Source organism: Pseudochaenichthys georgianus, chromosome 14 (genome assembly GCF_902827115.2).
Source record: "Pseudochaenichthys georgianus chromosome 14, fPseGeo1.2, whole genome shotgun sequence".
Classification (NCBI taxonomy): Eukaryota; Metazoa; Chordata; class Actinopteri; order Perciformes; family Channichthyidae; genus Pseudochaenichthys; species Pseudochaenichthys georgianus.
Window position 1 is genome coordinate 31,771,950 of NC_047516.1, and position 24,509 is coordinate 31,796,458.

General features: G+C 38.8%; 1 protein-coding gene across 11 annotated transcripts in view; it reads left to right on the plus strand.

Moving 5' to 3' along the window:
- The first annotated feature begins 1,658 nt into the window (after positions 1 to 1,658).
- Positions 1,659 to 24,509, plus strand: part of LOC117459001 (RNA-binding protein Musashi homolog 2) — a 297,016-nt gene continuing 274,165 nt past the window's right edge. For all 11 annotated transcript variants that reach the window (XM_034099815.1, XM_034099814.1, XM_034099813.1 and 8 more), the window contains exons 1-5: positions 1,659 to 1,858; positions 2,168 to 2,208; positions 2,495 to 2,576; positions 3,097 to 3,181; positions 18,968 to 19,009. In XM_034099815.1, the coding sequence (XP_033955706.1) occupies positions 1,797 to 1,858; positions 2,168 to 2,208; positions 2,495 to 2,576; positions 3,097 to 3,181; positions 18,968 to 19,009 (312 nt within the window). In that variant the 5' untranslated portion in view covers positions 1,659 to 1,796. The remainder of the gene's footprint in view (positions 1,859 to 2,167; positions 2,209 to 2,494; positions 2,577 to 3,096; positions 3,182 to 18,967; positions 19,010 to 24,509) is intronic.

The window sequence follows — 24,509 nt, forward strand, 5'->3', positions numbered from 1 at the left end:
TATCTTACACAGCTGCGATGTAGAGTGTCCCCTAACTAATCACAGCATTTTAGCTGATTAACTGTCAAAAGTCTTGTTATTTGGGTTTTATCTCAGTCATTGTTTCAAAAACATGCTGCCTGGCTAGATAAGAAATTCCCTCTGGTGGTGCCCTGAACAGTCAGTACAGACGGGCCTATTCAAAAAACGTATTGAATGTGAATAATGAAAAAGGATCACTAGTCACGTTTCGTGCCGAGCTTGTTTTGTTGTAATTATTCTCCTGCTAAGATGAATGAAAACTGCGTTTATATAGAATGTATTGTTGGAGATTGCTGTGCCATGGATACAAAGAAATGTATAATGCATAATTTAAAACATTTGTTCATGAGATTTAGTTTTCTTCTATTCTATTGAGAGCATACTTGCAAATAATGTGTATTAAAAACTGTTTCCCCCCCCACAAATGTCATTCATGTTTGTTTTATCAATTATTTCCTTCTTCTTCTTCAGGGTGATGGGGGGGCAGAGGCAGTTTATCTCATTACAGGTAATCTACATGAAAGTATTCATAATAAATCCGCTGAATGTATGGATACCATACTTTATTGATCCCTGTAGGATAACTTTTTGTTGGCTTTCATAATGAATAAAGCAGCTAAAGGTCATGCTCGGGGTCAGCTGCAGAGATTCAGTATGGTGCTGGGAGACCTTTTCCAAACAATCGAAACCCGCTTAAACACGTACTGTATGGCTCATGAGACTTTCACTAATAATCAGCTTACCTCAGTCAGCACCTACAGTTGGGCACCTTTTTTTAATAGATTTTCTTATCTTCTGTATATTCTGTTTCTGTATCATTGCATGATTCAATCTCAATGTACTTGTACTATTTTCATTAAGCATTGTTGTTAATATAGCATGCAATTTATAATATGTTTAAAGCTGGAAGACATAATAAATGTGCACCTAGTAAGAATATGAATGAACTAAACCAACAATGACCTCTTATTGAAAACAAATAAGGATGACATATCACTTTGAAATCATATCGTTAGCAATCATTTAAAAAAAACTATTACAGTATTTTAAGGGATAAGACATTCAATTGTTAATGATAGTTATTATCATAAGCATGCTCTCCTCAACTTTTTTATAAATAAAAGATACTAGTCGGCTGCACAATATCTATTTGGTAACTTATTCAATATTATTATAATATTCAACTTTAATTGAATAAACTTATTTCTTGATAAAGTATTTGTAAGCCATACAAATCACGATCATTGAAATATTAACATGCAAAAATAAAAATGCCCTACTTTCAGAGGGACTATATAAAACGGCGGATGGATATCGTAATTTGTATAATAAATAAATATTAAAAAATAATTTGAAAAGCTTGACTTGTCTGTTGAATATGTTAACGTGGCTAATTAAGTGTAACTTTTCTTGGACAAAGATTGTTTTGTTTGTTTTAATGGTATGTGTCCACTGATTTAGAAGAGCAATAAACCACTTTCACCTCTAGTGGCTTAGTGCTTAATTAAATGACAAATCGGAGGATTGGTTTGCAGATTGCCTGAATTGACGTCAATTGGATTGGTTAGGTGACAGAGGTAGGCTCCGCCCCTCCGGGCCAAGGTAGAGCGTGCTGCGAGAGGGAGGAGGGAGCAGGGGGCTGAGCTGATCCCACGTGTGACGCTTTCATTCCCGGCTCGGTAATATTCTCATAGCTGGGCTTTGCATATCTCCTGCCCGTATCTGTGTGTGTCTGTCACTGTTACTGTAGTCCCAGCCTATAGTTTGAAATAGATATGGAAGGAGACGGGAGTCAAGCCACATCCGGAAGCCTAAACGACTCACAACATGACCCGGGGTAAGAATCTTTCTAAATTTAATCCAAAGGTACGGGTTTTTTTCATGTTTCAACATCTTAGAGAGGACTTCGACTGCCGTGGTGGATTCGTCCCTTCACAGTACGCACTTAAACCGGTCTGTTTCCAGATTCAGTTTAAGACCTCAGCTTCGTAGCCTCCCCCTTTTATGTAGATGGACTATAATTACGAAGCGCGAATGTGTTTTCATAGTCTTCCTTTATCCTTTAAGGTCGCTTTTAGAAGTAGTTAGTCGTCAAAATGGCCGAACTGACATCTGGACTCACTTCTGTTGTGTTTTCCCCTTACAGTAAAATGTTTATCGGTGGCCTCAGCTGGCAAACCTCACCAGGTGAGACTGTTATTCTCTTTTACAACGTGTCCAGTATTTCTTGTTGTTTTTGTCGCTGTGACTGAGTGCTCGCTGCTGCCCGTGTGTGTTCGTGCACTGTGCAGTAGTGTACTGTATGGGATATCTCACTAGTGTGTGCGCACGATGTTATTTTTGATCTCCGTCCATCTGAAGTCCTCTATTCGACCCCTATGCGCATCGCGGGGTGTTTTTATTTCAATACAGTGACAACAGCATGCCCATATGTTTCTGTCAAAATGACCCGACATATTTTCTCTGTTCACAGACAGCCTTAGAGACTATTTTAGTAAATTCGGAGAAATAAGAGAATGTATGGTGATGAGAGACCCCACGACAAAACGCTCAAGGTAAATACAGGGCTTTTTATCTACTTTTCCTTCCCCAGTGCATGCAGCGATATCGCTCACTTTGTCCGTGTTTCGTTTCGTATTAATCCAGCGTGTATGTGTGTTTGTGTGTCCGCGCGTGCATGTGTTCGTGTGTGTCCCCGTGTGCGCGCCTGCGTGTGGTTTCACAGCAAGCCAGATAAGCTTAAATGCTCACTGCTGTAAAGCTGCAGCCCAATGCAATTTGACATTGACTTTGTGACTGCACCACAATGTTGGTGTAGTGTCGCCTCACATTGTGACATGCAAAATAATGATCAGCAGTGTCCACAGATTCTCTTTTAAATCTGCTATAGGATGTTCACAATGTGGATTATAAATACATTTACACATAAATATTGTCACAATAATAAGGTCATAGGAATATTATCTAAAGTATAACATGTAATGTCTTTCTTTTAATAATTTGTATTGCAAATAAATCTGTATTCTAATTTTGTGTGTATACATTTTAATATTTGTGTCTTTGTGTCTTTTGCAGAGGATTTGGGTTTGTTACGTTTACAGATGCTGCCAGTGTAGATAAAGTCTTAGCTCAACAACACCACGAATTAGACTCAAAGACGGTGAGTTAATTTTATCTACACTTACATAAGTGTGTATTCATTGTTTAATGTTTGTACTGCCAGTGGAAACCCGTCATGTCATAAATGTGTGACTTTTTATTGCCTAAAGGGCTTGTGGGTAAACACCTCTTGCAGGCTGTGTGGATCAAGGTCATGTAAAAAGGCTAAATGCATGATGGTACCCTTCAACACTAACAGCTTAGCAATAAAACACAACTGCAGGGGAATATTGTGTGTGTTCACTTTCACTTCTTTGGATGAATGCGGCTGACACGCCCCCTTCTTCACTGTGGCCACATGTGTAGTGTGCACATATCTCATGTTCCACTGAAGGGCGTGCTGTCTCAGGCCCGCTGCCTCGCTACTGTTTGACCCAGCAGATATAGCATTGTGTAATGCCTGACGCACTGATACTGTAAATGTAAAAATAGGCTTAAAAAAAACACTTTACCCCCAAAGAAATGTCGCCCTAATGTCAAACACGGAGTTCTGTATTTGTGAAAACTAAAGCTTGATTACATTTTTACATGTTATTTAAAAGTAATTGTTCTTTTCTAATGTATAACAATGTATTTTTTGAATTAGTCATTGTAAAAGCAATAACCGGTATGAAAGCATGTTTATTTTAGAAACTAAATTGCTTGCACATATTTGGGAACTGATTCAGACATAAACCCATGAACACACATGAACAAAGCGCATTGTACTTCCCTTTGACATTTTCAGTAGATTAATAATTAAAGATGTCATTTTTGAAAGATGTCTGTAGTGATGGATTATACGGGGTTCAGCTGAAATTGTATGTGGCTGGAAATTCAGCTCGGTAGGTGGTAATATCAGGGTATGCCAGCATAGTTCTGTGTGTGCTACCTTAACTGAAGGCAGGTCTAGATGGAGGAATATTTTTAAGGATCAAGAAAGACAAATTGTATTTGATGATACTTACTAGACCAGTAATGTTAAAGATGTGTTGTCCATTATAATGATATTTTTTAGCCTGAGTGCTTTTTGTTGGATAGTAGACATTGCTTTATTTTCTGTAAAGTTCCCAGGGTATGACTTTATTTCTTTATTTATTAGGGGGCACTGAGTTTTCCAGACAGTTATAAGAACAGCTCAGTGAGGAAGGCTTTACTTCTATAAACTTGCTATTCCTACCGGTCTAAAAAAATGTTATTTAACATTATAAAAAAAGATTGATAACACTTGATGGGTATGCCGTAGATAATTACCCCCCCCCCCCCCCCCTAATCATACAGCCTTTTAAGTTATGCTCAGTGTATCACCTAAACATTGTGCTTTAGTGTTCCTATGTCTTATGGGGAAATGAATGACAGTCAGTGAATCATCAGTCATTACATATATAATGGGCAGTTATTGACATTGCAAGGAACAATAATTATAAGTGATGGCATTGCAAATATCTGTAGAGTACATACTGTAGATAGAGGTAATTATTAAAACACACTTTGAGGCAGAATATAAGGCAATTTGATAACTTTAAGCAAGACATTTTCATTGGACAACTTTGTGGTAGTGTATACTTACAGTGAAGGTCGGGGGGAAACGTGTGCGCGGTCTTATACCTAAGAGTTGTCCGGTACAGCCCAAGTTTATTTCCTTTTTAAAACGGAGCAGGTGTTGGTTCAACGCTTTGCCCGAAGACACTATGAGAGCTGCAGCAGGAAACAGTTACATTCCTTGAGAATTTAAAATGATATTCAGGATATTCATTGGATTTAACTTTATGACCTCATGCTCATAGCACAGTCTCAGCCCACTGTTACTTCAATGTTGCAACTGACTTATTGATTGCAAAATAGTTTTTCCACCCGTAAGAAAAAGCTACTTTTTTCCTTATCATAAAAGTTACCAAACTTTCGCCTGCAGTTATTGTCATTATCAAAATGTAGAATATTCTTTGCCTATTTTGTTATGCATTCGGCTGGAGGTAAATCACTTGTTCCACAAGCATATTAAGTGCTATGCAAAATGTGTTCCATACAATTTTCATTTTCTCAAATTGTGAGCCACCTGTTCTATATCCACATAAAAATGCACAAAGCGTTGCAGCTACATATATGTACATTAACAATTGTAACATATCACACTTATTGTGGCCTATAGGTAGTGTTTGCTAATGTAATACTCATCAGAGCCTCCCCCTTACTGAACAGTGACATTTTACCCAGAATTGCGGCACAGCACTGAACTTGTTCAATGTCTGTCCTTACCTAATTGAAAAGTTACACAGGGCTTTTGGTGAATCCTTAAAAATGTAACATAGCATGTATTATTTCCTTTGTAAGGCAGTTTAATAAAGACAATCTATATGTTGTTGTGGTGGATTTTCATTGTAAATATGTTAAGGTATTTATCAGGGCTTTCTTTCTCCCTGATTTTATTAGATAGCATATAGAAGAGAGCTGACAGGAAATGAAGGGAGAGAGAGTCCAGGCCAGACTCGATCACATGGTCAGCGTCTTAAACCCTCAGGTCACCTGACTGCCTCCAATAAATATTTGTTTACAGACTAATAACATCATTATAGACTTTTACACAATCTTTATTCAGAAGAATATATGGTGCCAAATCATATTTGCGTTCCTGTCTATCAATATAGACATTTGTTTTTGGAATGAGCAATTTGCTTTGTTTTCATGGGCAAGAATTGTCTCCATACCCTCCAACCTAAAATGCATTGATGGTACTTATAGTCCTGTAATACTAGGGATAACTAATGCCTCCATCACAATAAACAACAAAGTGAAGCTGAAGCAAAGCTTTGTTTAGCTTGACATTTTTATAATCAGATGAGTGTTTGACAGTATAATTGACATACCAAAGATCCTGACTCAAATACATGCAGAAATGGATATTTCCTAGCTGCTAATGTGCTGTTGATGATCCGTTGGCGATGAAATAGAAGATTGCAAACTTAAGGCAGCTGTCTGTGTTGTTTTCCTCACCATTAGTCATTGGGCTGTATCTGCTGTGCTGGATATCTCCACGCTATCAAGATCGCATTGCATTAGGATATATCATATCTGTTTTTATAAAGTTGCTCAGCACGAATGGAAAGAAGGAGCCGAGGCCAGAGAATGTAGATGGTTCTTGATGCGTTTGCAGATGTTGGTTCGATACAAGCCTCCTACTTTTGCAGTGCTTGTTTTTGTCCTGAGTAACCTTGAAAGGCGTCAGTGGCTGGAGGTTCTGTGACAGTGAACAAGTTGAGTCAGATTATTCAGTAGAAATCATACCCACCCTTTGTTATGATCTAATTGTATGAGTGATTTAGTTTAATGGGCGAAATAAATGAATGTGGCTTTTATTTAACAAACTATTAGTATTTGTTGAATGCAAACACAAAAGAGGCATTTATTGCTTTGATTACACTGATACCTCACAACGAATTTCTTCATTATATTCGTTATTAATGTGACATCCACACAAATGCCAGGGCGTGCATGCGATCACAGTTGTCGTTCTTCTGCTTTCTGATTTTTACCGTGTGGCTGCTTTTTGTCCGGTTATGAAAACACTCAGAAAAGGATGAATGTGAATGAGACATATGGAGAAGAACAGCCTGCGGCTTCAAAACACACATGCTGGTAATTCAGAACATATTTACCATTTTTCATGATGCTTTGTTCGGTTTAGAAATATGCAACTCAAAGCATCTGTTCCTGAAGATGTTTCCAGGCAGGCGGGTATGAACAGGAGAGATCATAGCACATGATTTTGCATTTGAGAAATACACTTTCAAACTTAATAAGGCAGTAGATTGATGCAATGTTGGCATTGGGGCTAAACAATGAATCCAAATAACGTTATAGTACAATAGTCAGGTAAAAAATTGTTGCAATACTTCTAAATTAAGTATTGCAGAGATGTACAGAGTTGAATATTGTATTCTACACACTGGGAAATAAATCCACTATGCTAATTTTATTAGATTTCTCAATGAAAATGAGAATAATGATGAAGCCATTCCTTGAAGAAATTGTGAATCCTATTACAATTGCAATATCAGTCTTAATAATTGCTATGATGTATAATTTCCAAATCGTTCAGACCTAGTTGCGTCTTTAAATGTTTAATGTGAAGCGTTTATACAAAATAAAATACAAAATAAAATACAATTTAATCAAATATCCATAAGGGACCCACCAATTGTTAATGCAATATATCCATTTCTTCAAGGCAGTGGGAGATAATTCCTCTTATGTTAACAATTTATGGTTTAATTTCTTACAACCATATCTTTGTTTTCTTATAAGAGACACATTCTATACGTTCCTGGGTGTTCCATATGGAGGACCCCCGGTCAAATTGGACCTGCAGTTTTGATGTTTAAGGTGAGGCAGGGAGCAACCCAAGAGGAAAGGCACGGATGAGCAGCTGTTCTTGGCAGATCGAAATCATATTCCTCTGATAGGATTAGGTTGTAAAGTCAAATCAGTGAGCTAAACTCTGACTCGCTCTTGTTTAAGAAAAGCAGGTGCTCTGTCTTCTGCAGTTAATTATGTCTCAAGGCGTTATTACTTCACGCTGTACATGTCTCTTGTCGGTACATACAGAACATCAGATGTTTGTCAGGCCGGTAATGTAATATCTTCTGTTATACCAGTGAATCTGGATCATACTCATAATGGTGTTACATATTTCCTTCGTAACATTCTCATTATTGATTTGGCTGGCTTTAAAAACTCTTTGAGGTGTTATCCCATCCGCAAAAAAAAAAAATCTGTAAAGATTGACAGCACAGATATCAATCAATCAATGTTTATTTATATAGCCCAATATCACAAATGTTACATTTGTCTCAGTGGTCTTCACAGTGTGTACAGAATATCAGTATGACAATACTTAGACCCTCACATCGTACAAGGAAAAACTTCCGGAGAAAACCCACAGTTTAAAGGGAAAAATGGGAGAAACCTCAGGGAGAACAACAGAGGAGGGATCCCTCTCCCAGGACGGACAGACGTGCAATAGATGCCATGTGTAAATTGAAAAGATAATACATTTGCAACATAGATAGTCCAAATGTTTGGAAATGCATGTGTGTATAATAGGAAGATGAATCCACGAGGATATCCATCCAGGACCTATGATCCAGGACCACAGCCACGACTCAAGATCTAGGGCTCGCGATCCAGGACACAGGATCGCAGGATCATCCATGTCTCCAGATCCCGGCGTATATAGACACCAAAAAGAAAGAAATTTGGGGAAGCTGGGTTAATCGGAACATGAGAGTACACAGGTATAGACAGAGAGAAGGAAGAAGTAAGATGTCCCCCGACAAACTAAGCCTATATCAGCAAAACTAGGGGCTGAATCTAATCAGCCCTAACTATAAGCTTTATCAAAAAGGAAGGTCTTAAGCGCACTCTTAAAAACGGATAGGGTGTCTGCCGCCCGAACACAAACTGGAAGCTGATTCCACAAATGTGGAGCTTGATAAGAAAAGGCTCTGGCTCCCATTGTACTTTTAGAGACTCTAGGAACAACCAACAACCCTGCATCCTTGGAACGCAATGCCCTAATAGGACAGTAGGGTATAATGAGTTCTTTAAGGTAAGATGGCGCCTGCCCATTAAGGGCTTTGTAGGCGAAAAGAAGAATTTTAAATTCTATCCTGTGTTCTATAGGGAGCCAGTGTAAGGCAGCCAGAACAGGAGTAATGTGGTCCCTTTTCCTAACTCTGGTTAGTACACGAGCTGCAGCATTTTGAATTAGCTGAAGCGACTTGACTGACTTCTTGGTACACCCTGATAATAAGGATTTACAATAATCCAGCCTTGAAGTAACAAATGCATGGACTAGTTTCTCTGCACCGTTTTGAGGCAAGATATGCCTGATTTTTGCAATGTTACGTAGATGGAAGTAGGCGGTCCTTGAAATTGATTTTATGTGAGCGTTAAAGGATAAATCCTGATCAAATATAACACCAAGATTCCTTACAGTCTCACTGGAGGCCAAATTAATGCCATCCATAGTTAGTATATCTTTAGATAATTTGTTTCGTAGATTCTTCGGGCCAAGTACAATAACTTCAGTTTTGGTCGTGTTTAACATCAAAAAATGTAAGGTCATCCACGTTTTTAAGTCCTTGAGGCAGTCTTGAATTTTATTTAGATGATTAATTTCATCAGACTTGATTGATAAATATAGTTGAGTATCATCCGCATAACAATGAAAGTTTACAGAATGATTCCTTATAATATTGCCTAACGGAAGCATATATAATGTGAACAAAATAGGTCCGAGCACTGAACCCTGTGGCACTCCATGGCTAACTTTGGTTTGCATGGAAGATTCATCGTTAACACGTACAAACTGAGAGCGTTCAGATAGATAGGACCTAAACCAGCCTAAAGCAGTTCCCTGTATGCCAACTAAGTGCTCTAGTCTTTGCAATAGGATATCATGGTCGATAGTATCAAATGCAGCACTGAGATCGAGCAAGACAAGAATAGAGACAAGTCCCTTGTCTGAGGCTATTGGAATGTCATTTGTGACTTTAACCAGAGCTGTCTCTGTGCTATGATGTGTTCTAAAGCCAGACTGAAAATCTTCAAATAAATCATTGTTTTTTAAGTAATCACACAGCTGTTTTGCGACCGCTTTCTCAAGAATTTTTGAGAGGAACGGAAGATTAGAAATAGGTCTATAGTTGGCTAAAACCTCTGGATCGAGGTTGTGCTTTTTAAGAAGCGGTTTTATCACTGCTACTTTGAATGATTGTGGAACATAGCCTGATAATAAAGACATATTCATAATATTTAATAAAGAAGTGCTAATTAATGGAAACACTTCCTTCAACAGCTTAGTTGGAATTGGGTCTAACATGCACGTTGATGGTTTAGAAAAGAGAATCATTGAATTTAATTGTTCAAGGTTAATGGCTGAAAAGCATTCTAGTTTACTATCTAGTGTAATATTATAACTTACGTTTCCGGGAGCTGTTGATAACACTATACTGGTCAAAGGAAAGAGGTCATTAATTTTGTTTCTTAGAGTAACAATTTTATCGTTAAAAAAGCACATAAAATCATTACTACTGAGTGCTATGGGAATAGAAGGCTCAATCGAGCTGTCAGCCTGGCTACAGTGCTGAAAAGAAATCTTGCATTATTCTTATTCTCATCTATTAATGAAGAGTAGTAGGCTGCTCTCGCTTTACGCAGTGCTTTCTTATATTCATTGAGTAATATGCCAAATTAAATGAGATTCTTCAAGTTTAGTGGAACGCCATATCCTTTCAAGTTGTCTCGACTTTTGTTTTATTTTGCGGGTTTCGGCATTATGCCATGGAGCTAATCTTTGTTTTATTTTCTTCTTTTTCTTCTTTTTCAAAGGAGCAACAGAGTCTAATTTTATTTGCAGCGCATCTGTAGCACTATCAACAACATGATCAATTTGGGGTGGTGTACATTTTGTATAAGTTTCCTCCATTACATGCAGACATGCTATCGAGTTAAGTATTGGTGGAATCTCTTCCTTAAATTTGGCTATAGCACTAACAGATAGGTTTCTGCTGCAAGAGCTTTTGACTAATGCTTTGTAGTCTCGTAATAGTACTTCAAAAGTTACTAAGAAATGGTCGGATAAAGCAGGATTATGCGGTTTGACTAATAGTTGCTCAATTTCAATACCATAAATCAGAACAAGGTCGAGAGTGTGATTATAGCAGTGGGTTGGTTTATTTACACTCTGACAGAAACCAACAGAATCTAATATAGAGTTAAATGCAACAGTAAGGCTATTTTTATCATCGTCAACATGAATATTAAAGTCACCTACGACAATTACTTTATCTGTTTTAAGTACCAAAGTTGATAAAAACTCAGAGAATTCTGATAAGAATTCTGAATAAGGACCTGGTGCACGATACACTGTAACAAATAAGATTGGCGGCAAAGTTTTCCAGGTCGGATGCGTAAGACTAAAAACGAGGCTTTCAAAGGAGGTATAATTTAATTTTGGTTTAGTATTGATAAGTAAACTTGAGTCAAAGATTGCTGCAATTCCACCTCCTCGGCCCGTGCCTCGGACAATATGAGTATTGATATGGCTGGGTGGAGTGGCCTCATTTATGCTGACATATTTTTCACGTCTCAACCAAGTTTCAGTGAGACAGCATATCAATATTATAATTTGATATTAAATCATTTACCAATATTGCTTTAGATGCCAGAGATCTTATGTTTAAGAGACCACATTTAATATTCCTGTTTTGTTGCACTGTAGTAGTTGTTACATTTACTTTTATTAGGTTATTATGTATGACACCTCTATTAGGTTTACCTTAAATTGTCCTTGGGCAGACACACACACCGCTAATATTGGGTATTTTATTGGGTTCGGGATTCCTATGGATGACTGCCTAGGAGAGAGCACAGAAGCGTGTAAGACTGCGACTCCGCCTCCTGGTCTCAACTCCAGTTTGTCATGGATTAAGTCCACAAAGCTATGAAATATGTTACGTTTTAATTTCTTGTCTTTTCTGTCGGTATCTCACAAACACACCTGTGGACCTGCTCACACACTATAAAGTTGGGGTAAAAAGCTGCAAGCTTTGATAAGCCGTTTCCTTTTAGCTTAAACACCACGCCATCATGCCGGTGTAGATACGTCTTAAGAGAGAGGAAGAGAGTTTACCCAGGAGCCGCATTAATACATGAAATCCTTTTATAAGATGTGAACTTAAGATATAGGCTGTTTCTCGGCACAGATCTCCAACAGTCGCATGCAGAAACAGCCCACAGAGACCCTGTAGTAAAAGGGCTGTGGAAGATAAAAGATGGAGGGGGAGGCAGGGTAAGAAGGGGATGTTCTCATTTATTATGTTGACATATCAGGTTGTATGATGTCTTGAGGAAATCCGCCTTTGTTCTGTCTGGGATCATGTTTCATCATAAAATAAAGATGCAGAGAAGGTCTTATTTTGTACAATTTTGGGTGATGTAAAGAGGCCATAAGGTGATAAATACTTGCCAACACACTGTAGAGGCCTGGTTTGCTTAACAGTGAGGACAAAGCTCCCGACTACAGCTACTTTAGCAGTAGGAAATCTTTAGATTATCATTCTATGGTGCTCCGCAGGTACTGAACTGTGTAAACTTGTGTAGGTGCTATCTGAGGTTCACACATTGCAAAAGGCTTACATTCTGTAATTGCAGTGCCTTTTGAAAATGACATCACATTATAGGTTGTCTGTCAATTGTACATAAAAGGTACTGCTACCATTAGAGGGTTTTAGTACATTAATCAAAGGAAAAAAGGACTCCATAGAACCTAAATTAAAGACATTTATAGATAACAGATGCCTCTGATAATCATACCTGTAAGAATGAAGAGCTGCATGAGTGTCTACATTTGCCCCAGGTTTCCCCGAGATCAATGTAAACATCATATCCCGAATGAGACCAGGATTCATATCCCTGTGTACATGATTCTAACTATATCCTTTTTCTTGGAAGGACATATACCATCAATTATTATTCTCATTTTATTATATAATATACGATATTGGGCAACATCTTTAAGCCTGAACTGTCTGTGGACTACTTAAGTGTCATATTGCTTCTACTTTGCTTCATGTAAAACAAAAACCTCCACTTTCATACCCAATACAACGACAATAGAAAATGTTGTTGTACATCAGTCACGTTTATTTCTCTGCTCCTTAATGAATTTTACGACCTTCATACTTCAGTGTTAAAACAATAAATGGAAGGTAATTTCCATGTGTTTAGCTGCTTAATAGAGCTGGTTCCCATCGTTTGAGCAGCTAATCTGACAACTAATAAAATGTAATGTTCAAAGGTAGAACAAATTCATATTCAGAGCAGATTGTTTGCTCAACTCGCAGTCAGGTTTCTAAATATCTGTGCCGTTTATTTTGCATGCACGGCTTGTAATGTTTTCATGATAAAGACATTTCCTAGAGGGGGATTAGTAAAGTACTTGCTACTAGAAGATAACCATAAAGCTGGATGGGAGGTGTCGCTATCTACGAAGATGTTATGTGTCTTTTAACTTATGTGCTTAATAACACCTTTTTTACGTCTACATCAGTTTGTGATTTGTTTCCAGAATCAATTTCAACAAATCACAGAGTATGCTTTAACTTGTTGCATTTAGCTGATGGAAAATAACATTGAAAGCAAAAGCACAGTGAGGATAAGAGAGTGCCCTCCCCCCTAACACATTAAGGGAAGAATAGTATACTCAAAAAAAAAAAATGCAAAGTACATCACTAATAGGTTGGTGTTTTTAATAAAAGCTAACATTTTGAAGATATAAATGAAATCAGACTTGAGGGAAATGTTGCACCTTGTGTGGAAACTCCTGTAACAAGTGCCCAGTTCCAGTTGACTGATCCCAAACCCTGATGGTATGTGAGTTGCATAACCAAAATGTTTCAGGAAGGAAGTATCGGGTCAAACCGGGACAGCACGAGACAGGGCTATCGGAAGCAGCCACACCATTACATCTACCTGCCCTCAGCAGCCTCACCCTCACGGAGCACGAGGTGAGACGCACACTGAAGGCAGTGAACCCGAGGAAAGCAGCGGGGCCGGACGGAGTCTTGGGACGGGTGCTGAGAGACTGCGCTGACCAGCTGGCGGGGATCTTCACCAAGATCTTCAACCAGTCCCTGCCATCGTCCCATCCTGCCTGAAAACATCCACAATCATCCCGGTGCCGAAAAAGAACAACATCGGCTGCCTAAATGACTACCGTCCAGTGGCACTCACCTCCACCCCCGCTAAAGTTTTTGAGAAGGTGGTCCGTCCCCACATCGTCTCATCCCTCCTTCCCGGTCTGGACCCCCACCAGTTCGCCTACAGGGCCAACAGGTCCACCGAGGACGCCATCGCCACAGCTCTCCACTCTACCCTGTCTCATCTGGAGAGTAGGGGGAGCTACGCACGGATGCTCTTCGTGGACTTCAGCTCTGCATTTAATACCATCCTCCCCGACAGACTGGTGACCAAGCTATCAGTCCTGGGAGTATCCCATTCCTTGTGTCTATGGATTAAGGACTTCCTGTCTGATCGCCCCCAGAGAGTGAGGATTGGCACCCACACCTCCACGTCCCTCAGTCTCAGCACCGGATCACCACAGGGCTGCGTGCTGAGCCCCCTACTATACGCCCTCTACACCTATAATCTCGTCCCCGCCCACACCAGCAACTCCATCATAAAGTTCGCTGATGATACCACCGTGGTGGGCTGCATCTCAGGGGGTGACGAGACCGCGTACATGGAAGAGGTGGAGCAACTGCTAGCGGTGTGCAAAGTAAACAACCTGCAGCTGAACAAGCTGAAAACCCAGGAAATGATCATTGACTTTAGGAGGAAGAAGTCATGCAGCCCCTGTACATTGATGGAGGCTGTGTGGAGAGAGTCTCAGTGATCAAATTCCTGGGCGTTCACCTGGCGGAGGACCTGTCCTGGAGGACCAACACCACGGCAACCGTCAAGAAGGCACAGCAGAGACTCTACTTCCTGAGAATACTCAGGAATTACCACCTCAGACAGGATCTGCTTGTGTCCTTCTACCGCTGCGCCGTGGAAAGCATCCTCACCTACTGCATCTGCGTGTGGTTCCTCAGCTGCACAGCCGCAGAGAGGGGTGCACTCCAAAGGGTCATCAACTCGGCGCAGAAGATCATCGGTTGCCCCCTCCCCTCCCTGGAGGTACTGTACAGCTCTCGTTGCCTTAAGAAGGCAGTCAAAATCCTCAAGGACCCACACCATCCGGGTAACGAGCACTCCGTACGGCTGCGCTCAGGCAGGCGCTTCCGTACCATGTCTTCCCGGACAAACAGACTGAAATTCAGTTTCTTTCCCAGGGCCATATGTGCACTAAACGCTGCTAATATTTAAGTTATATAAGCCTTCCGTGCAATACGAGGGGAATCGTGCAATTTAATTTATTATTTATTTATGTGCATATTCCCTTTTTTTTTAAGTCCCATTTATTGTTTTTATTGTTTTTATTGTTTTTATAGTGTCTTGTTGTTTTTATATTGTCTTGTTGTTGCGTGTTGGCACCTTGAGTCTGTTGTAATTTCGTTGTACTTGTACAATGACAAATAAAGTTCTATCTATCAATCATAGTATCTGGTTCAAAGGTTTGGTTACACAGTAAAGTCAGGGATGGAGTACCTAAGAGTAACTAAGTACATTTACTCAATAACTGTTCTCTTTTAAAGTACATGTACTTTATTGTAGTTCTACTCTACTACATTTTGAAAGCAAATACTGTACTTTTTACTCGACTACATTTATTTCAGGACATTATTTAGTTCATATTTTGATACAAAAATGTAATTGAACTTCTGCATAATGATGTAATTTTATGGATGGAGATACCTGGCGTTCTTTTCACCTTTTGAACAGCTCCATAATCCAAATGTAAAACACGTTACTGGATCACTAATTATAATCCAGTGATGTGATGGCCACTTAGATGACTACTTTCAGATTTAGTACTTAAGTATATTTTGCTGCCAATACATATTTGAAATGCAGGACTTTTACTTGTAACAGAGTATTTGTACACGACAATCTTACTACTTTTAACTTAAGTATAACATCTGAGTATTTATTCCACCTCAGAGTAAAGTGCAGTGCATATTGTAGCTATTGGCCTTAGTTATGATGGCACTTTTACATTTTTACACCTTAATATGTAAACCAAAGGGAAACGATTGCTTCGTCTCCTCTCCTCCTGTTTAAATTTCTCAAAGGACTCATTCATCATAAGTTGTGACCTAAAAAGGTGCTGCTACAAGATTTCTCAGAAGGATTGGTTAGTAAGTCCTCTTTGCCTCATTTGGTTGCATTGCCTTGAGAGTGACTTTAAACAATCCACAGCAGCCTCATTTCAACACCGTTCTGTGCATATAATTGCCTCTTTTTGATAGTTGTAGTATTTGCAACTGACAGAAAACTATAGGACCTCCATTGTGTTTCAGTGCTCTCTTGAATCGGAAAGCCTCGTTGTGAAAATAAATTCTCAGCAGGAAGGAAAAACAATTAGTTGAAATGAGGTTTAATAGGTTTTGTATAGGCTTAAAAAATAGTCAGATATATTTCCAAGTGTATATAGGACTTTGGTATTCTAAGCATAATGTGTTGTCTTTGCTCAAATTGGGCGCACAGAATAATTGAGTTTGAATTGGTTATGCCTGGGGCTAAGTGCTAAAACAAATCTTTAAATTAAATTCATTACAAGCAGGGGTTGCCATACCCAGGTGTTATTGAATTCATTTCTCATTTTGACTTGATTTAAAAAGATTACCGTAATAACTGAGACTGACAGAAAAGATGACAATGACAATGCACATCATGGTTTCCCTTCAAACACATTAAAACGTGCTCAGTCTCATTGGCTTAATTGATCTGTGCAGATGGTGTCTTTATGTTCTTGTGTTTCTTAATTCGTTCTATTTCCATTGTTTTCCTCATCAGGAAGAGATTTCTTTTTTCATAAATATATCCATCTGTGCTCAAGGAGTAACTTTTATGAATGCATAGAATTAGTATACTGATTGTAGATTTGAGTTTAATACGCAGCAGAAGAAAAAAGGATTTTCAGTTAAAAGCAAATCTTTCCTCTTACAATTTATTTGGTATCCAGGCAAAGACAATTGAGGAAGACATTGCTGTATGAGATAGTTCCTCTACATTGTAAAGGTTGATGAGACCCCCCCCCCCCCCCCCCACATACCTTCATACCAGTGAAATGAATGAGGGAAATGTAGCTAATGAGATAACAAGCATACGATGGAGAAACAGGCTGATCTGACGCATCCTCCTGGTTATTTGGCAATATCTAGAGGCGTCAGAGGCCTCAGACTCTCATTTTCTCCCCGTCATATTCAATCAGCGATTCCTGCCTAAAATAAAAGCTGTGACCATGACCGGCAGAGCGATAGTGTGGCTGGCTTGCTCACTAACTTGTTCTTCTTTTTCTGTTGTTTTTTGAATGTACTATATCAGTTGACACCATCGTAGAATGATGTCGTATCACCAATATTAGTCAGTAATTAGCAGTCTTTTAAATGTGCTTTGCCATAGTGCATCGCCAAATACCTTTTACATTTGTATCAGTAGTAGAAAATATCAAAGTAATGTCAAGGATATTTGATATATTTTCAAATCCTCATCATTTCACTTCCATTAGTCCGTTTTGAAGATATTCATTTGAGATGATAGTCTGTTTTTAACCTAATTGCTCAGCGAAAATTCCGAAACACTAAGCTGACCTAAGCGGTTATGGGGCCAAATCTCTGCACCTGTCTAATTATCGGATGCTGTATAGTAGGGATTCATTGAATGACTGATAGGCTGCTACAATGCTGCATTGTGAATAAAAGAGCTTTATGTAGCAACATTTAAATAATAATAAATGAATCATGATTGATCATATGTCAACTTTTTGACATGTTCATGTTGAGAGCTGTACATACACAAAAGGGGAGTTAGTCGGTTCCGTAAGAGCCAGCATGCGGGACAGGGGTTCTGGGATTTGTAGTCTTTCTAGTTGCGTATTTTTCATAGTCTTATATTTCAACAGTTCTACGACAAACTGTGACTTTTTTGACATGGAAATGATTTTTTAAGATTGACAAACATATGTGTAATTCGTGGCACAATTCAAACTGGATCGAGAGATACGTTTTCTCTCCCCATTGACTTCAATACATACTTTTTCCGAAATAAGATCGGAAGTAGATGGGCGAGACTTCGCATCTCTATTATTAAAAGTGGTTGTTTTCACAGTTTTATTACAAATATATATTAGATGTTTTTAATTTGTCGTCTTCTTCTTCTTATTATTATGCATTTAATTTGACATTTAATTTTGCAAACATTTATTAGGAATATAATTGTTTATTTATACTCATTTCAATTGTATGTTCTTCAGCAAAACGGCACATTACACACTATAGATACCAATATTTTTTCCAGTCTACCCTGATTAAGGAACAGTTTCAACATTTCTTCGGGATATTGGTGAATATATTTTGTAAAGAGCCTTGTATACCAGCTGCTACCAAAACATAAAAAACATCAATTGCTGTTTATTTGCTGATTCAGACAATGTGGCTCATCAATGATCAGGAGATAAACATGATCAGGGCATGTAGTTGTCAGATTTGATATTTTTGACTGTAACATGACTACAAGGGCATTAGCATATTAAGATACACATAACCAACCGTTCCTTGGTGTAAATAACTTATAACCTTAACCAGAGTGGCAGACAGAGGGGGAAAATTAAAGTTCAGATTAAACAAGTCAGCTTCAATGTAGGAGAGCCATTGTGCTATGAAAAAAAAAATCCTTCCTATGTTCTAATCATCCTTTTTGTTGGGCCATTTATGTGCACTTAATTTGTAATTGCAATAACTTTAACAGCTCCTGAATGCAGATTTAGTGTAAAAAATGCTTATTGAATTCAAGAGCAGACTGTTTCTATCGCCACAGGTAGCTTTTGTTAATCTTAATGGCTTGGATACATTCTTAACATTGTCAATTGAAAATGTCACAATTTGAATACACTTTGAATCTGTATTACTGCTTTTTAAAGTCCTAGTATTTATCCGTGGCCACAGAGGATTTACAATATGAATGCTTGGACTCTGGGGAGCCTTTTGTGGTCTTACAGTTTGAGAAATATTTTTAACACCTATTCATTGCTTTTCACCAAAAACCCAGTGTTTCTTTTAACAACAATTTATTTTCTCCTTCTCAGATTGATCCTAAGGTTGCCTTTCCACGTCGCGCCCAGCCTAAGGTAAGAATAAATTGGTCACTAACCCCGCTCAAAGAAAATGATTATGTCTCATGTCACCGGCTTACCTAATTTTGTGTGCTCACACAGCAGACACAAAGAAGCGGTGGTTGTCTGTTTGTTATTGTCGAGAAATACCTAGTGTGGCTCCATTGTTCTCACATTGCCTGTGCTGTTTCACCAAAGCAATTAAAGTTGGACAAATAAGACTTAAAGGAAACGTTCAGCATGATTGAGGTTATGCTGATTTATATACACCATTTTCTTCCTGTGCTTTTATGCTTATATTTGCATTTCATCCCTCATTATAGGTTTCTTTTAATGTCACCATTTTTAAATGTGTTATTAGAAAATAGCTCAATGCCAATTTTAGGTTGCAATAGTATAATCAGGCTCATTGTGTGTTTATGCAAGAGTATACATGTGAAACCATCTTATTGGTTTGATGGGGGAACTTGTAACTGACAGGAAGTGGGTTCATATATGTATGCAGTTATCTATTTGTTGGAAGTTTTATGCAGGTCTGAAAAATAGGACGTGGAGAAATAATATCATCCCGTCTTGTGTTGTTAAAGGTTTTTTTAAGGTGCACGTTTTTGTAAAAAGTTAAGAGTTTTATTCTTAGATGATTGTTGACATCTCTGACAGGGATGCATTTAATTTGCTGGTGGAATTATACGTCTATTGAGTTTTTTTCTTTTGTATTTGGAGTTGAATAGGATTGAATGACATAAGTGATTAAGAAATATCTGTAATTGTGGTGCATGCATCGAGAAATAGTCACAATTAGCATTGAAACAATGGGTGATTTAAAAGACAAGCCAAACTCAAATCACGCAGGAACTGATGTATGAGCTCCTCATGATGCTTATTATCTTTTCTTTTTCCTTTTCTTGATTACTGGTCTCGAGCCATTTCTATTGACTATTAAATATTCAGCGTGTGCAGATGGTTCTGTGTCGTAGTCAAGGGTTTTGTTGACATACCCTCTCACACCATCCCCCAGCTTTAGTGTGAATGCACGGTACAGTGTAGGGCTATTCAACACCACCATCAGGGCTTTTTCCGCCTAAACCCGGTGGAAATCGATAATAGATTTTCTCCTTCCCACTGGATCAGAGAGAGGCATTGTTAAAGAGTTGGTCAGGTTTCAAATGAGGAATTGGCAGTGGAGGCTTTCAAAGCCAGAGCACATGGTGACTTAAGGATATCGGCATATGGTTGAGAAACTACCAGCGTTCTTGCACGCCAAGTGTATCACTTTAACTTCTTCCCTTTTGAGTCGCGCTCACAGAAGTCGAAGGTGCAATAAAACAGCTCAGATGGTGGTTGATGCTTCCAATTTTTAAATGAACCACAAACTCCTCTTGCTGTCGCGGTTATTGTTAATCTTTTTTAAACACTGTTATACCATTTCTGTATGCTATGACTCAGGGAGGGAATTGCAATATGTTTGTGCTGTTGTACTACATGTCTGTCATTCCACCTTGCCTGCTTCATAACTCAGTGAAATAATGACATCATAACATAATTTGTGGCACTGCAAAATCCCTGTGCCAATGATTAATAAAATGGCTATAGGGCAAGCTTGTTAGAGAAGAAAAATGGTTGTATTGAATGTGGATTATAAAGGATCTAAAAGCAATGGGATTAAACCGAATAGATTAACATTGCATGGGTTTGTACTTTATGTTAAATTGATTTAAGACCTTTTTAAAAGAAGTCCCAGAGTTTCCCATTTAGAAAGTCGTCTCTGTTTTTGCATTTTGCTTTCTTTTGTCCCTCTCTCCCCTGCACTGTCTGCCTGCCTGGCTGCCTATGCAGCTGTTGAATAGGCTCCGTTCTCATTTAAAGAAGCTCTGCTTGGCAGGTGCCTCAGTGGCACCGGCTTCAGGGAGCAAATCGTGACGAGACCAATCAGCGTTAATTTTCTCACGGCTAACAATGACCTCGCAAGTAACCCTGCCAGTGACCTCGCGCTGCTGAATGCTGCAGTATGGTAAAACTATACAGTATGTACAGCACGTAGAGTAATGCTGAAAACAGACAGGAAGTGAAGGTGAACACAGAGGACATTTCACTGTAAACAACTGAAGGTGTTTGCACTGGGATGACAGGATCACAGGAAAAACAACTTGAATCAGCAGGCCTAACTGACACTGCCCCAAAACATGGACATTTCGATTGTTAAGAGAGGGTCAGAAAAACAGCGGGGAAGAAGCTGGGCAACAAATAATCATTAGGGAATAACTGACAGCCTCGCAATCCTTTAATTTAAATCAGATTTTACCTATTGCAAAGTCGACTTGCTTGAGGATTTGTATTGGTACTTGGTACAATTCTGCAGTAAATAAAACATTTCTGTTTTTAAATGCCTGTATTATACCGGAATTGTAGGTCATGATGATACATAAATATGCCATTGTCGGACAAATTGGTCACAATGTGATTATTATTATTATATAATTGCCCTTGCAGTTAAGAATACATTTTGAGTAGTTTGCTGTGAGCATCTGCATTAGAATAGGGTATTGTACCAGGGGAGAAAACCAAAGCCCTGGTCAAATAGAAAAACATGTGCAAAAGAAATGCAAACTGACACACATTACTAATGAATAATGTCACACATCTAACGCTTATCTTAAGACTTCAAAGGGAACGTTTTGTATTAGAAATAGAGGCTGTGCTTACTCTTTGTGTCAAAGGTATCGGTGCGGACTAGTCCACGGATGTTCAGGGATTACGTTTTTCTATTGATGATTGACAGATGAGAAAGAAAGGATTACACAATGATGATGTGATGCAAGGTGTTTTATGCACATTCATTTATGCCTTATATTCTCCCTGCCATTCACCCAGGCTGGGAGAGCCATGGCATTATAAGATAGGCTGCTAAAAGTAGCTTTAGAATTCCAGCATTTCAACATAAATGTTTCAGCGACTCAACTTTAAGTTTCACAACGGCTACAATTATATAATTGTTTTAATTATCATTTAATCTGCTGATTATTTCCTAGAATAAATGTTTAATGGGCTATACAATCTCTGAGAATCTTGGATGTACATTTCTATATTTTCCAAGTAAGTCCAAATCCTTTAAATGTCTAGTCATTCCAAAACCCAATGATATTCCCTTTTATTGGATATAAAACAGGTAAGTAATAAATCCCCTTATTTGATAGGCTGAAAATAGGATTTTCTACTATTTTTGCATTAGAAATGAATCTAACAACGAATCAGTGATCAGAAAAATGTCTTATTTCAGGCATCTAACAAATAAACATTCAATGCCCCCATTGTCAAAAATGCTAACTCATTCCTATGTTTAAGGATTTCTGCAATTCTTCTTGGTCACTGCAATAATATCTGCCCATACTGTCCGTTAAGGGAACCCTTCATGGTTCGCAGTAAGAAATGAGAGACGATATCAAAAGTCCCAATTCTGTGTAAAAAATAAATAAGCTTAAGGTAATATGATCCCTCAGAAGTCAACACTTTAACCTATCCTTTCCAGCAAGACTCCGATTCACATCAAAATATTGCAAGTTTTTACACCTGTGTCTGAGACCCCGTCCACACGGAGACGAAAACAAACCGAATTCGATATCAAAAAAGTCTTCTGTCCCCACGTAATCGTCTAAAGAAATGTGTCCCTTCACACGAGACCGCTCGACCCGCTGGTGAGCAGCAGAGGTAGAAAGAGGCGGGGCTCGTGTAGGGCGTACACACGGAGCCGGTTGACCCCCCAGAGCGTTTCGTCCGCTGATCTACCCACCTTGGGAGCCGTTATCGTTATCCGCCTTTCCGTGTCGGCCTTGTGTGGACGAACCATCTATACCAGTGGTTCTCAAATGGGGGTACGCGGACCACTAGGGGTACGTTGGAGTACTGCAGGGGGTACGTGCGATTTATTTTATGTTAATGAAAAAACAACATAAGTAATGCATTTAAACAAACTACTAATAGTAGATTAACTCCTTTATTCAAAGGTTTACAGTAATTCTGGATAATAAAATGGGAAAATAAACGGGGTGCTCTCTTTTCCTTTCCCTCTCCTGACAGCCTGTCAGTCTCGTGCAGCTCGCTGAACCTGTGACCCGACAGTAAAGAATACACATATTTATAACTAGTTTAGCTAGTTCCAGAGTAGATAAACTAACTAAGTGTGTTAGGTCTAACTCTTGGTGTATTTAATTTTGCTCCACTCAAAGGTCCGCGGCGGAGCTGTGATCATGCAGAGCTGCGTGTTCTCCGTCAGCAGCAGCTGATCTTATCTCTGATCTCTCTCTCTCGCGTCCGGTTATACTTCACTCGCGTTTATGTCCAAATCTAGTTAGTTCTAGCTAATGATATGACTGCCTGCTTATCAAAGGACACCTAAACAATAATCATTGCTTGGCAACGTCGTGTGTCCGCAAAGTATAGCGCAACATTATGCATATGTTTATATAAGGGGTCAAAATCCCATGCTCATAAAATGCTCATATTTTCTTCTCTTCATTCCCCACACCCCTAAATAAATAAATATTCCAATTTTAGGAAAAGTAACGAAGTTTAAGCAGTGTGGGTTTTATATTAACAGAGTTACACATATTTCAGTAAAACTGCAGTTTGCCTCGCTGTCAGAATGACAAAGATCCTCAGTGAAGCACAAGCCCATGTTTCTCACTAAATTGTAAGTACAACTTATTAAAAAGATCAGTTCAATGCAACTAATGTCGTCTGAGTGTTATTGCATGATGTTAAAATGGGTTTTCCATGAATTTAGTGATGGATTGTAAACATTTGAAATGTAGCATTTAAGTGTTTCTCAGTTACAATGTTGTTGTTTTAATAAATCAGAGACTGATGGTGCAAGGCTGTACTGTACCTCTTTATATAGGCATTTTTTCCTTAACAAAATGTGTTTGCGCTGATCAGGGGGTACTTGGCTGAATTTTTTTTCAAAGGGGGTACATTATTGAAAAAAGTTTGAGAACCACTGCTCTATACGATAGAGAACTGTAGCGGATACAACCCGTTTCGTCTCCATGTGAACGGGGTCTTAAAGTCCGGCTTCTTTTTTTTTACTAATCTAAAAAATGTCAACCCTACATGCCTTCTTAGTATTGTGGCTGCGTATATCCTAGAAATTGGTAAAGCAGACAGAGATGAGATGATACTGTTTCCCCGCTTGATATCTTGCAGGAAGTTTCATACAGAAACATGTAAACGAGGCCTGCTCTTAGTTTCCTGGAGAAATCAAAGCGACGATTCCACCGACATCGCTCGAGATTTGCCACTCAACTGTTGTCGTTGTTACCGCTGCCGCTGCCACCGCTTTTGTCTGCAACAGCCGAGTAACACATCACCATGGCATGTCCCAGCATGATTTTAATTGCCAGTGGGACTGTGGCCACTTCAGTGGGAGATGAGTTCTGATGGCTTGTTATGGAAATGAAAGGATGGAGCAGCAACCATTTACAGAGCGATGGGCGTAACCTTTTTGTTCAAGCCGTAAGGT